At 32.9% G+C, this 15,232-nt stretch overlaps 2 protein-coding genes across 3 annotated transcripts; one reads left to right on the top strand and one right to left on the bottom strand.

Moving 5' to 3' along the window:
* Nucleotides 1–1,398: 1,398 nt before the first annotated feature.
* Nucleotides 1,399–3,482, bottom strand: LOC113869151 (probable WRKY transcription factor 15). 2 transcript variants are annotated; one of them, XM_027505328.1, is made up of 3 exons: nucleotides 2,800–3,482; nucleotides 2,500–2,628; nucleotides 1,399–1,750 (listed from the first exon to the last, which is right to left on the bottom strand). In XM_027505328.1, exons 1-3 carry the CDS (start codon nucleotides 3,450–3,452, stop codon nucleotides 1,591–1,593), a joined length of 942 nt encoding a protein of 313 aa, XP_027361129.1. In that variant the 5' UTR covers nucleotides 3,453–3,482; the 3' UTR covers nucleotides 1,399–1,590. The 2 variants fall into 2 exon arrangements, with proteins under 2 accessions (XP_027361129.1, XP_027361130.1); XM_027505329.1 differs by having other exon boundaries at nucleotides 2,500–2,625.
* Nucleotides 3,483–10,467: 6,985 nt separating this feature from the next.
* LOC113869057 (probable beta-1,4-xylosyltransferase IRX14) lies at nucleotides 10,468–14,823 on the top strand. Its single transcript, XM_027505179.1, has 3 exons — nucleotides 10,468–11,455; nucleotides 11,653–12,210; nucleotides 14,176–14,823. The coding sequence occupies exons 1-3, from the start codon at nucleotides 10,737–10,739 to the stop codon at nucleotides 14,405–14,407; spliced, it is 1,509 nt and encodes a 502-aa protein (XP_027360980.1). The 5' UTR covers nucleotides 10,468–10,736; the 3' UTR covers nucleotides 14,408–14,823.
* The last annotated feature ends 409 nt before the right edge of the window (nucleotides 14,824–15,232 follow it).

Below are 15,232 nucleotides of genomic sequence, written 5' to 3'. Positions count from 1 at the left end.
AGTTAAAGTTATAAAACAAGCAAAAAAATATATAAGTAATATACTTTTTAACATACTTTTTTTAATATATTTTTAATTATTAATTAAAATTATAAAAATTATGTGAGTCATATATTTTTTATTCTTAAATTTATATTTTTCTCTTATACTTCTATGTCTTAAATAAATTTTAGTTAATAATAATAAGTGTATTATAAAAAATTGTGTTACTATCCTTTAAAAAAAAAACTAAAAAAGGGTGACATTTTTACAATTCACCGTTAGATTGATATTTTATTATACACAAACAGAAGACAATATTTGCTTAAGATATAATTAGACGTTGAATGAGGGTGGGTACCTCTTGTGAAAATTTGTATCACAATTTGTTATTTTAAGAAAGACTAATCCAAACGCTAGATCCAACCTACATAGGTAGGAAACTTACCTTTTTCTATTTTATAGAATGTATATTTTCTAAAGTACATTAAAAAATTTTAAATTGATGATTTGTTGCTACAAGAATAATTAAATCACTTTTCGAAAAAAGATGTATACGATAAAAAAAAATGTCACGTAGGAAAAAGATATGGCTGGTCATGAACATATTGGCTTGTCATGAATGCACTTAGACTGCGAAAAAGTATGGGAAGAAAATAAGATAAAATAATAGTTTTATAAGTATATGTTTGAGGAATATATATGATATAGGAAGCCACGTGCATGTAAATAGTGAAATCAACTAATAAGTGCAGGGACCTATACCAATTGCAAAGCTAACGTGAAGGCAAAGGCAAAGGAAAAGGAAATAAAGCCAATAGCAAATAAACAAATTGGCAAACGAGGTAGGACCTTCGAGTGCTATAACTTATCAATTGATTGAATTCCACACCCACCCATTTTGACTTTGCAACAGGTTTTCCACAAGATTAATAGACTTTCTACTTTCTAGATTATCAACCCCTCTCTCCCAGTGTACTAAAGTTCCAATTTCTAGCCAAACTTTAATCCTAGAAACCAAACGGTCCAACAAAGATTGCATTAAAAACTCACCTCACCTTCATTCACTCACAATTATTTGCCGTCCCAACCAGCAACTGCTAAGTGCCAACTTAGTCAACCATTTTAAACACGACATATCACACCCCTTCTGTTCAGTTCTTTGACTCCGTCGCTTTCATTGCATTTTCCCCCCACTTTACTCTTTAAAATATTCAAAGTAGAACTCGTTCCACATTGAAACTCCCCCATTAAAGTTGAAGGATGATGAGCATCCAAGATAAGCACCACATGTAAAGCAATCAAATAGAAAAGAGAGGGAGCAGAAAGAGAATAAAACCCCACTTCTTTCTTCCTTTAGTAATACGTTGCCAAATCCACCATGTTCACCTTTTTTAAAAATATATATAGATAGTCATGATGGATTCAAAGTGTTGGTCCAAGTCTTTGTAGTGAACAAGAAAAGATAATGGAATCCAATATTGTACAGGAACATGGAACACCCACCAATCTCCTTCGAGATAAAAGCTGAGTGAGTAAAATTTGCAATTGTACAAGCTATCAATGACACGATGAGAATATACTTGTGGTGGGAAACAATGATTAATTAGTTTAAGAGGATTCTAGGATAAGATTTGTAGCTTCGGCCGCAGAGAGGGTGTGATTGTGATCTCCTTCATAGGTAACCACCAGCATAGATGGATCATCCAAAGCCCGTTCTACGTGTTTCCGCGCTGGACACCCTCTAACGCTGCTGCACTTGTAGTAACCCCTACAATTGATTGTTCCAAAAATAACTCCACAACAAAGCATAAAAATTCAACAGGAAAGGACAGAAACCGTCCATGGATTTTTCTAAATTTAACCTATACCGGAAGAAAATAAAAAGGAAACAAACAAAAAAATAACTCCTCGGAGGTTCAGCTTATAGGAAAAGAAAAAATAATTAAATTCTAGCCATCTAAATTGCATAAATTAGTTCATTTTAATTTTTGAACTTTTAAAACTTTTTCATTATTTATTAACTGTCCAAGATGACATTTATTATATATATTTTTTAATATACCACCCACACATGTCAATTCTAGTTCTCTAGACTGATCTAACTTTTGCAGAGATATTAACCGTTAATTTTATATTTAGCAGTTATAAAATATTATAATATTTTATAGTCAATCCCTCTTATTTTTCATCAGTGTCATTTTTTTTTTCAGGAGAGACGAGAAGACCTTAGAGGATCCAAATTTCACGATGTAATTAATTAATTTGAGAATTTACTAATATATATATATATATATATATATATATATATATATACACGGGTCCATTTTGAATTTTGTAGCATATACCAAGATAAAATTGTTCCTACTTAAGTGGTGGATAATTCATATCAGAACTCGATGTAAAGGTTGTTTATAAAAGTGTAAAAAAAATATTCTAACAAAAAATTACTATTTAACTGCTTAAATTAGGAAGTTATTTTTTTTTATAATAATAATAAAATGTTATATGTTTTAGTACCTTGGATGGGGGGATCCTTTAATAGGTTTCTGTCCATACTTCCTCCAAGAATAATCATCAGGAGGAATGTCAGCCATTTTCAAGCTTATTGCCGGTACCCTCACCACCCTCTTCAACCTCATTTTTCTGCTGCCGTAAACCAATCCAAAACACAATGCTTAAGAACAAAACATCGTCACATAAAAATACATAGGATTTCACAAACAAAACAAAACATAAATACATAGTCGTTTTCCAAAAATCATTTATATGTTTTAAAAAAACAATTTTGAACCAGGACCCATCGCACATATGGCATACCTTTTCTTCGAGCAATGGCAGCGACCAGAGGAACTACCACACTTAGCAGAACCCAAGTTTTCAGAGCTACACTTCCTCTTCGTCGAAGACGAAAAAAGAGGAGGCTTTCCAGCGGAGGATACCTGAGAAAGATTCGTGATCTGAAAAGCCGTCGCCGGCGACGACAAGCACGGTTGTTTAACGTCAGTGTCGCCGGTGAGGGACGAAACGAAAGAACTAGCGGCAGAGGAATGTGAGAAATAAATGGTCTTGGAAGAGTCCTTTGTCTCAGTGAGCCCGTTTTTGAGGATGAAAGGTTGAAGAGTTGGGGGAGGGATCTGCTGCAACGGCGTAGCATGATAGACTCTAGGTTCGGAAGATGGTTGTTGAGTTTGAGGGGTAGGAGGAGGTAAAGGGGCTCTTCTGAAACGAGCGTGACCGGTTCTAGTTCGACCCAGAAGCGAAATCACGTTCTTGAACTTGGAAACCGCCACGTCAGCGACAGCTCTGCAGTCAGTTTCAATTTCCATGGGAGATTGGTATTGTTGTTGCTGAGTCTGTGATAGTAACCTTATGAGCTTCTCCACGCTCTCTAACCCAGACGCTGCTTCTTGAACCGCATTCTCTTCAGCGAAACTGTCGTTCCTATACCCCATCATGAGTTCCACGGCCATAGTTGTTGCAATACCATCAAAGAAAGAGAATTAAGGAAGTGAAATTTTTTTATATGAAATTGATAAAGAGAGTCATCGACATAGGGTACTCTGGTCAAATGATGCCAAAGAAAAAATATAAAAAAAATGATAGTGGCTCGTTTGGTCCACTAGGTGACTGCACTGTCACGTTAGGTTTCCTCCTCGTTCCTGTTACCGTCAAAATGCAGGTGAGATTGCCTGTAAGATCTAACACCAAACAGGGTATTTTGGTCTCCAAGAACAGAGAAAAGTGAAAAAAGTTTTCTTATTTCTTTTTCTGAAGCTAAGTGTGGGGGATATTGACTTTTTCTGCTCTGTGGGTCCCACCCAAGGGAGGGTTAAGTTATTATTGATCAGAGGGACGTTGGGGATTAAAATGAGGTCAAAGGCATTGTTTTGGCCGTTTGATTTAAACCAACGGGGTGAATTTTCGAGGATCCGTTGGTTGCCAGCTTATGTTGCTGTTGACTTGGATTCACACCTTACCATACCATGTATTCTTATTGCTTATTATTAAAAGTTATTATATTTTTTATAAATTTAATGTAATGAATGTAATTTATTTTATAATGTTTAAAAAACTGAGATTAAAAAAATATTATTTATTCGTATTTGCTTTTTCAGTCATTTTGTGTGTCCGTGTTTTCTCATCACCTCCCGTTTGCAGTCAAGGGTTTAACTGCAGAATATCCGGGTCCGTTCGTCAATCACCTATTCTACGTTGTTCTGTTATTCCCTGATGTCTTAGTTTTTTCCGAGCAGTGCTTGCCATTTCTGAATAGCCATTATTGAGGTAGTGTTATAAATAAAAAAAATAAAACTGGTAATAAATTTAATAATTTTGTTCGTAGTACGAATTCCACTAGCCATTATCATCGAAATAAAAAACGGTCAAATATGTCTTTCACATTTTTATATTTTAAGATTCAAATATAAATTAAATTAAACTACAAATGTATTAAATTCATTTTATTTTTTTATTATATCATTGTATAACAGTGACTTATAATATATTTTATTAATTTATTAAATTTAAAAAATAAAATTAATGTATTTAAATTGTGATTTATACTTTATATTAAATTGTGCGTTTTTACTAAGTTTAATATTTTTAATAAATATAAATCTGTCAAAACCAAAGACAAAAAAAATAAAATATAAATTAAAAAACAATAATAAAATGCGAATATTCAGAAAAGAAAAATAATATAGTGAGGAGTAATCTGCCTAAAATCACCGTTGGTATGTTTTATTCACGATATCAGCAGGTTGTAAACTAACACTACTGTTTCTCTCATCCGTGATTCAATGTCGTCGTGATTAAAAAGGAGAAAGACATAGCTGAAAGGAACAGGCGAATTCAAAATTTCCAAGATTGTTATGCAAACATCACCAAAGATGCCAAAGTCAACAGACCAAAAACTTGACATTTTCCTTACTGACCAAAGGAATATATGACATTCACGTCGCATTTTTATCATATTTTATTTTTTACATTTTTTAGATAATTAAATACAAATATATATCTCAATATAGTTTCGAAAATGTGTGCAATTACCCGAATGACTATAACGACTTGGTTTAGTGGTACGATGTTTTAATTGATGAATAAAACGGAGATATGAATTTATTACACTTAAACTGGACCAAAAATCTGTTTATCGCAATTTAGAAGGAAAACAAAAATACCGTGCCAGCGAATTTGGATCCCATGGAATTAGAAAAATAACTGTAAGATTCATTCTTTTTAATTAATATTTGATTTTATAAAAACATATATTAACGATTGAAATTAATATCTGCAATGAATGTAGGTTAATTAATTGTAGAATATTCGGATTCCTTATGAGCCAATAGTTGTACGCCAGATCCCTTTTAAGCATGAATTATCAACTCATTCGTTTGTTTGTTTTTTTTTTTTCAAATAAATAAAATTAAAACGTGTATTTTTAATTAAAAGCAAAAATAATCTATTTTAATTAAAATACATATTCTCTATAATTGACATATGATATTATTTCATTACACATTAATTCTTATCGTTATAATATTATGAATAGAAGTTACTTTTTACTAAACTATATTTTTTTAATAGTGTTATATAAATAAAGATTATAACATTACGAAATATTGATTCAAATACTAAAATGTGAATTTTTAAGTATAAAGTTTGACTTATAAATAAGTGTAAATTATATTATATATATATATATATATAATATAAAAAATAGCTTTTAAAAAATCTAAAATAATATCATATATTTGTTTTTGTGGTCTGTTTTTTGGATTCAATGTGTCACACATTATGCGTCAAGAAGAATGACCTACGTATCCTCTCAATTTTGGATTTTTCTTGACAACAAACTGACCAAGCGAAGTGACCCAAGAAATAGAAACAGACCAATATAGGATACGTTTGCCAGAAATAATCGATATGTTATTCAAAGGTTATTTTTCAATTGAAAATGTTAAACAATTTTACTGAGATAGTTACAAAAATATTAAATGATATAATAATACGTTTATACCATTTTTTTAAATTTTGTTCACCTTGTTAGAAAAAAAATTGTTAATCTTAACTTTTAAGGTTAAATTTAACTATTTAAAAGCATATTTTTTATTAATAATATATAATTATTATATTAAAATTATAAAAGTATGATAAATATTTTTAATAAAATTTTATCAGTTACTTAAACTCGATCTTAAATATTAAAATTAATTTTTATTTATATTTTTAATATTTATTTATTTATTTAATGATCAAGTTTTATAAATGATAAAAAATAGAATAATAACTAAAAAAACAGTGTAATACAAATGTGGGATCTTGTTGCAATAAACAAAAAAATATCAAATGAGTTATTAAATTAACGAGGGTAAAATAATAATAATAATAATAATAATAGTATAATGTCAGATGTTGAAGTGTTTGGGAGAATAAGCTTTTGCTGTAGGTAGATGAGAACGAGAGTCACTAAATCAAGCGTGTGACTATGAGATACTCGACTCGCTTGAGTTCAATATTTGGCCCAAGCTCGTTTGTGAAATACTAACAAGTGAGAATACAATATAGTAAAGTTCAATCATTTAAAAAAATTAAGGTAAAGTCTTCCTACCCTAAAACTTGCTCAAAACAATTAAATCTGATCTTAAATTAAGTTTTAGTTTATAGTTAATTATTAATTTCATTAGGTTAAGTATGCTGGGGAGGGAACAAGAAAAAGAAATTTAACAAAGTAGACTACTCAAAACTTTAAGATAATGAATGTATGAGTCTATAGACTCTTGACTAGTTCATGTCTCATTTTATATAAGACTTTTTTTTATCCACACTTGATTTTAACAAGATTAAGTTTGATTCTTTGATAACTATTTATTTTTTAATTAAGAACCTTGATTTCTCGTGTTTTATTAATTAAAACAAATACCAGGTTTAATAGTTTATAAGAATTTCTTGCATGGGTTATTTCACAGCTTTCTGAAAATCCAAGTAGATATTTTGTGGCTTGAATTAAGATTTCTTGGTATTAGTTCAAAGTTCGATGAGTAAATAATATGCTGGAGGGATCAACGGGGGTAATACAGGATAAATGTTCCAAGTATTTTCTTAGTCTGGATCTAAATCATATATATTTTCCTTTGAAGTATCCCTTTGAGTTATGGACATCTATAAAACGATGAAATTAATCTTTTAGTAGAATTTTATTCTCCCACAAGATCGAACCTAATATCTAACTTATATGTGTTACTTTTTTTTTGGGTTATTATATGCATATGTATTGCTTGAACTTACCACTCTTTGATGTCAGTTTTTCCTTTTTTGTTTACCATGATTATTTTTTCATTTTAAAAGTACAAACATTATATTATATATATATAAAAGAATAGATGGCTTGGACTCAACAAAAATCAGCGGTTATGTATATTTTTTCCAACAATAACTTAATTCCAAGTCAATAAAATCATGGTTAAGAGCATTTAACCTTCATTGAAACAAAACGGTATTCAGCATTTGCTCCCCTATTTTTGGTTCAACGTACTTCTGTTTGGTTGGGCTAAGAGTAGTTGCTTACTAAAAACAATAGTTTTTGGTGGTCTGTAGATGGATGAGTATGTCACATCAGTTAGCCCAAATGCATTTAATTGGGCTCCCAATAACATCTGATCAGTTATTCTAACCGGGCTTACTAGTTTTTGTTTTTGTTTTAAGATTAATTCATATAAAAAAACAATTATTTACAAAATGTTATCTATAAAATTTGACCCAACTTAAGGAAAACAAAAACACAGAGAAAAAAGACGATTTAAATGTTATCTTTGGTATGATTCAATTTTTAAGGTAAAGAAAGTCACTGAAATCTGAATTTATGAACAATACCTGATAAATGATTTTTCTAAATCATGTTATTCTATTTCATTTCATTAATTTTTAAAAAATTACTAACAATATACTTCTTAATTGTTAATTAAAAACATTAAAATTTATAAAATTAAGAACTAGACGCACGATTACTTGAGTTTAAATAATTTTCAATCAATAATAAAATATATATTATAAAAGAGGAACATGTTATAAAGTGTTTTTATAAACAGTCATTTTTTCCTTGTTATTACTAGGTAAACGAAAATGTGATGACATAGAGCAGCCATTAGGTAGTATAGACCAAGCCAGTTTTATACATTAACGGTGGAATGTAGTAATCAAAAGAGGCCACAGTCTCTACCTAATAAAAAAAAAAATTGAATTAAGCAAATCCCAATCATTAGCATGCTGGGTTTTATTTATAATACAAGTTCTTAACAATTAAGAAGAATTTCTTTGTTCGCAAGCATATATGTGGCGTTGGCTACCAACGATTTTGACATATCACAACTCACCTAACGCATTTGTTCTTTCATCATACCAAATAAAACGTTCTTGCATGTTTATGTACTTACTAATTGCACGGTAAAAAATGCATAGTTAGCCACATTCTGAAGGAACCCTATGATCATTTTGTGACTGAAGCAACCCACCAACCCATATTTTGGTGTTGCCCACTCTACCTAATATCCTATGCCATGGGGTTGGTGCCCTGAAAGTCCTTAAAGGTTTTTGTTTCCTTATTTCCGCAATGTAGCAAAGAGAAGATTTATTGTTATTTGAAGCAAATAATTTAGCATACGCCAAAACTTGTTGCAAGTGATGCATGAGTAAAACCTTCCGTGGAGATGAAATGATGTGAATCACTGTCACTCTCATAAAGAATTGACCCAAAAATTGCAGTAGCAAAAGGCAAATATAAAACGACAGATAAATTACAACGTGGCGTTAATACGAGTTGATGATGAATTTATAGGTAGACATACAAAGACGGAAGTTTGAACGAGGTCAAATATTCACATCGTAGAAGGAAAAAGTTATGCGTATCAAATAATCATCGATTTCGTTAACTTCAAATTTTAGTCTTGAATTTTAATCGATTAATAATATTTTCTTAATTAAAATTTTTATATTTTTATGTTTCTACTATAATAAAACTTGTTAATAAACATTTATTATTTTAGACACTTCAGTTCAACTTTAAACATTAAATTAACAAATCAAATAATTATCGGAGGTTTCTAGACAATGCGTACAAACATGAAAACATATAGAGACACGACATAAGTGCTGCAATTTAGATTCCTAACTGCAACAAAGTTGGAAGATTTTGACATTTACGGTTATTTTGGGCTTTCAATTAGGTCTCTCCTTATTTTAGAAAAGAAAAGAAAAAGTATAATTATTTAAGTATTTTTAGTATTATTTGTCGGTTCGAATTAGAATTAGTCTTTTAAAAAATAATATTTAATATTATTATGTATTATTAAAATTAAACTATAAACTTAAATGACAAAAAGTACCAAAAATATCTATAGAAATGTATATAAATTTTGTTCATTTTAAAAAGTTTAAGTTTTCAATTTACATTATTGTGATGAACTAGGAAAAGCAAAAAATGGAGGAATTTCCAAGACTGTAGGGTTGTGAGAAATGGAAACTGAGTAGAAGTGTGGAACGGAGTACAATTATGGTCCGAGAAACGAGTTATATAGCAAGGAAACAAATGAGATAAAAGACACGTCAAGACAAAAAATAAAAATGTTTGGACCGTAGAAAAAAAGATCAGCAAATTAAATTTTTTGTCGTCACATATCAGTAATTTCCTTTACTTAAGACAACGAAAATTCAGTCACTTCAGCACTATTTTGAGTTGCTTGGAATGGCCGCATTACTTTTTTTTTTTTTCTCTGTTTGGCTGGGGAGAAACGGCAAGAAAACAACAAAAAGAAAGGACTTCAACGTGTGAATTAACTTGATATAAAATTGTTTCAACTTGATTAATTCAAATTTTACTTGTTGAATATAATTATTTGTTATAAGAAATTTTGTGATTTAAATAAAATAAATAAATTCAATCTTATTTTTATTCCATCCAAATATGTTGAGAAAGTTGTGATTTTATTTTTATTTTACATACAAATCGACTTTTTCCGTAATTTTTTCCATCCATCGAAGCAAATATGCCTCTTTAATATTATGTGTAAAAATTAATAAATGTAACTTTTATTTGACAAAATAATATTATATCTTAATAATAATAAATCTTATTCAAAGAAATATTATTTTATAAATACGTCTTAAGTGTATAAATAGTGTAATAAATGAAAAAAAAAACATAATTAGTATATTCATATAGACACTATTAGAGTCTCATGATAACCGTTGACCTGAGGATTCCCGCAGTCTCTCTCTATTGGTGATTCCACACACTCTCTCTTTATATCCATCCGTCTACGCAATTATAATTTTATTAGCAGTAAAAACAGAATTACCACAAAACATCCAATTGAGATTGTCCACGTAGCTGCAGCTAGCAAGTACGAAGGACTGCGTTGTATGCTATTTCTACCCATCGCCAGCCACCACACTGTATTTCTCACATTATTTTTTTTTTGTTAGAAAAATTATAAAAAAACCAAAAAAGAAGAAGCAAACCGGTTTATCCGTAAACCCAAAGAAATGTTAGATGATTAAATTACAGCACCAACAACCTAAAGCCACCACCATCTCCAACCTGCTCCACCCTTCCTCTTCAAAACGCCATCTAATTGGCACTGCTACAAACTACAATCCACAAATCAAAACTCAACCTCAGCGTATAATATTATTAGCCATTACTACTTCAACTCTCTCTCACACAGACATTCTCTCTTCGACTGTGTGTGACGCACAAAATGAAGCTCTCGGCGTTGCAGCAGAGCTACCTTAACCGCCGGAATAACAGTTTCAGAGGATCGTCGCAGTTGGATTCCTCCGCTGACGGTTCCGTCAAGTCGCCGGCGACTATCTTCTGGCTGGTCATTCACGGCGTCTGCTGCCTCATCAGTCTCGTCCTCGGCTTCCGCTTCTCTCGCCTCGTCTTCTTCTTTCTTTTCTCCACCTCCTCTACCAACCTCTACACTGTTCCGTTCCGCAGCACTGCCGAAATCGCCGCTCCTCTCGACGTTTCTCCGAATCCCGTCGCCAACCGAACGGCGCTGGTGGCTACCTCCACCAGCCGCGTGGTGGTCGGGCGGCACGGGATCCGAATCCGGCCGTGGCCGCATCCGGATCCTGTGGAGGTGATGAAGGCGCATAGGATAATTGAGAGGGTTCAGAGGGAGCAGAGGGCGCTGTTCGGAGTGAAAAACCCTAAGACGGTGATTGCCGTCACACCAACCTACGTGCGCACGTTTCAGACGCTTCACTTGACCGGCGTGATGCACTCGCTGATACTGGTGCCGTACGATCTGGTGTGGATCGTGGTGGAGGCTGGTGGAGTCACCAACGAGACCGCTTCCGTTATTGCCAAGTCCGGTCTCAGAGCCATCCACGTTGGTTTCCATCAACGAATGCCAAATTCATGGGAAGCTAGGCATAAGCTCGAGTCTCGGATGCGCCTTCAAGCTTTAAGGTCCACTTTAACCTTTGTTTTTCTAATATTACTCGATTCTTGTTATTATTGTAGTGATTATAAACTTTATGGAGTGTAATCGAGAGCGTGTGTGTCTACTATTTTTGCCACTAGTTAGTGCGCTGGAGATAGTAGCAGAATACAGTGAAAATAAATGATGACTTGCGTTTGGTTCATTTTGCTTTTTGGTGGAACAGGATTGTGAGAAAAGAGAAGTTAGATGGAGTTGTGGTATTTGCTGATGATAGTAATATGCATAGTATGGAGCTATTTGATGAAGCGCAGAATGTGAAATGGATTGGGGCTGTTTCAGTTGGAATACTTCTTCATTCTACTGATAATGAGGAATCTTTGTCTATGGTTCAAGAAGGTGGTGAGGAGGAAGCTGCGTCGACGCCTGTGCAAGGTCCTGCTTGTAATGGTACTGATAAATTGGTTGGGTGGCACACCTTCAATTCGTTACGATATACGGGGAGAAGTGCGGTTTATGTTGATGACCGGGCACCTGTGCTACCCAGAAAGCTTGAGTGGTCTGGGTTTGTGTTGAATTCCAGGTTGCTTTGGAAGGATGTTGATGGTAAGCCAGAGTGGATTAAGGATCTTGATGCATTAGATGGAGCTGGTGAGGAGATAGAGAGTCCACTGTCTTTGCTCAAGAGCTCCTCTATGGTAGAACCACTCGGAAATTGTGGACGTCAAGTTTTACTTTGGTGGCTGCGGGTTGAAGCTCGCACAGACAGCAAATTTCCTTCTCGGTGAGTCATTTCCTCTTGATTTCAGAAATTTTCATTTGTGATGCTCTTAAGTTTCATTTTCCAACTGATGTCAAGCATTTATGTCAGTCATATTTTTTTACTGAAAAAATATTTTGCAGGAAAAATAGATTCTGCACCCCCCCCCCCCCAAAAAAAAGCTAGATTCCAAAAGCATTGCACATTTAACAATTTTGAATATTTGTGAGCTTGAAACGTGTTTGATCGAATGGTAAACTCTAAGAATGCTTACCAATTATCGTTTCTGTGGTTAATGAATCTATGTTGTTATCCTCATAATTATCCTATTTGGAATAGATGCATCCTACATTGATATTTGGGCCTCATGTGATATAGACTCGTTTCTAGGATGATTCATGGTGTTCCAGCTTAATTACTTCTTTAGAATTACCAGCTAACATGATATTGGTCAGACTGAGCTTAGCAAAACATAGCTAATAAAGAATACTGCTGCCAATTTGGTGCAGAATTTTTTCAGACATTATGTATTATCATATTTGTTAACATCCAGGGGTTCTTTCCTCCTTGAAAAAATTCTCACATGGCATACATTCTGTATGCAAGTGCTGTTCTAATTAAAAAGGCTCAAACAGTGCTTCACTCCTCCTTTGTGACTGCTTTTCATATGGGGATCATCTTTTGGATAATAACTACATTATTCGCTGCAAGTGGTTGCCCTCAGGGGGTTATTAAATGTAAGTGTTGAAACCATGATGCATGGTTGAGGGAGGGTTACTGTTATAGGCACCTTGATTATTTAATTATGTGGACTATGTTCAGGTGTATATTGCAGGCTTTCCAAGTCACTAGTATATGTTGGAACTGAAAGAACCAAAATGATCACAAGGAGGTTGGGGTACAAGGAAGCCATAGTCTCTAATTGTTTGTTTGGTTAATATATATAATTGGATATAATGATGGAATTGGTGCTAGGGACTACACTTGAGCCGAACAGTAGAAAAACAGGATTCATTGAAGTCCTCGTATTACATATGAGATCTATTGGAATAAACTTATTCATAGACGGATGCTTAATAGGCCTGTGTAATAGATCCTCTACAATAGGCGCCTTCATCTCTCTGAAGGGAACATTTTCATTTCCCTTTAAATGTCAGCAATTACATGACACTTATTTCGTGTTAGTTTTTGCTTTTAGATGGACTTGCTAGAAGAAGCCAAATAACACAATGTGTTAGATTGAAACTGCTGGCTAATGTCTATTCGAACATAGCTTCAGTGCGATCACTCATCAACAACATCCCAAGGTTTTATTGTGAATGTTTGGATTGGGATCTTTGCATCCTTATTCCTTACCAATAAAATATTTTGTTACATCTATGAAGTTTCCAAAGGTTAAGTTTAAGAATGGGAAAAGGATGTATTGAGACCTTGCTTCAATCATTAGCGCAATCTCAAAATGTTTACTTTTTAGGACATCACATGCATGCAATTAGGTGTGTTCTTATGGCTGCACTGCACCATTGTTTCCATTGGCTTCTTTTCTTCATCTAGTCAACTTTTGCTGATTGGCTATTTTCTGGCTTCTTAAATACGTTCTTCCCCTGATAAACTAAAGGTATTTGTCAAATATGTGTTATTTCTATTTTTTATTCCCTTAGGGTCTGTTTAGTTTTAGGTTATTTTCTGTTTTCATTGTTGTTTTAACTATAACAGAAATGAACTGAAAGAAATGTGACGTTTTGTAATTATTTGTAATAATTAGGAAATGAAAAAAAAAAAAAAGCATCCCCAAACCAAACAATCCCTAAAATTTCCCACAAATGTCATGGAATTTATTTCTGGTCTCATGTCAGGCACATTTTTGTGCTTGTAATTTGTGATGCATCATCCAATAGATGGATGGATTCATGTATCCTCAACTTAGCCTAGTATTTACTAGCATATTTTCTGTCCATGTACCTGACCATATGATGCTATTCTATTCAGATGGATAATTGACCCTCCTTTGGATATCACCGTCCCTTCAAAACGCACTCCATGGCCAGATGCTCCTCCCGAGCTCCCATCTAATGAAAAAGTGTTAATTGGCACGCAAGAGCAGATGAACAAGCCCTCTACAAAGACCAAAACACCAAGATCCCGGCGCAGTAGAAGTAAGAGAAAGCAGAACACCAAAGTGATAGGTGTGCAAATCTCTACACATTCCGAACAAAACTGAGATGTTATTAAGTACATCTGAGGAATTTAGTGCCCTGTGGATACGTGACTGCTGGCCTTCGGCAACAAGAATTTGAATTTGACCAAATGGAGAAAGCTGATGTCTTACTGGGTACATACGTCGGCAGCATAACTTTTATGGTGGACCGGCCAGCATATGTGCATTCCAGTCTGATTTCACCCATTTTTTTTTTATATTGATTTGTTTTCTTCTTTTTATTGAAGGTGCCATATATTCCATTATTCCGTTCGCATTTGAAAGGTAATGTCATTTTGGTTTTGCAGCCTTGCAGGAAGCCTGTACCCAAATTTATTCGATGTTAATACATATTCTTCTCTATAGGATTATACAATTGTCTTTTACTTTTTTAACAGGCAGATTTAATTACTAACAGAGTAACTATGTCCACAACTTCTTTGAGGGAAAAGAGGAAAATTTCAAGATAATAAGATATCCACACTTGATTAAAAATTTATATTTTAAAGGAGAAAGTGAAAATGACGCCATATTTTTAAGATAAAATATGCCTCAGATTAAATCACTGTGAAAAGTATATCTTGGTTTAATATTTCAAAGTGGAATTGTAGTAATTAGTTTGAGTGTGTAAATAGGTGGAGTTTAGAAAGAAAATACAGTAAAAAGGGAAGTGTGAAAAAATAAGTAAATTATATTTGGAGAGAGAAAACAATTTTTTTAAAATGTAAAAATAGTATCAATTTTATAACTGGGTTCGTATGGTAAAGGATTATCTCAATCTTAAGAATGAAGATTATATCGTATAATACAAAATTACAGAAATTTTTTTTCATGTATTATATGAACATT

This window comes from Abrus precatorius, unplaced genomic scaffold (assembly GCF_003935025.1).
Source record: "Abrus precatorius isolate BTA unplaced genomic scaffold, Abrus_2018 Scaffold6, whole genome shotgun sequence".
In the NCBI taxonomy this organism is placed as follows: domain Eukaryota; kingdom Viridiplantae; phylum Streptophyta; class Magnoliopsida; order Fabales; family Fabaceae; genus Abrus; species Abrus precatorius.
This window is presented reverse-complemented; position numbering and strand designations above follow the sequence as displayed.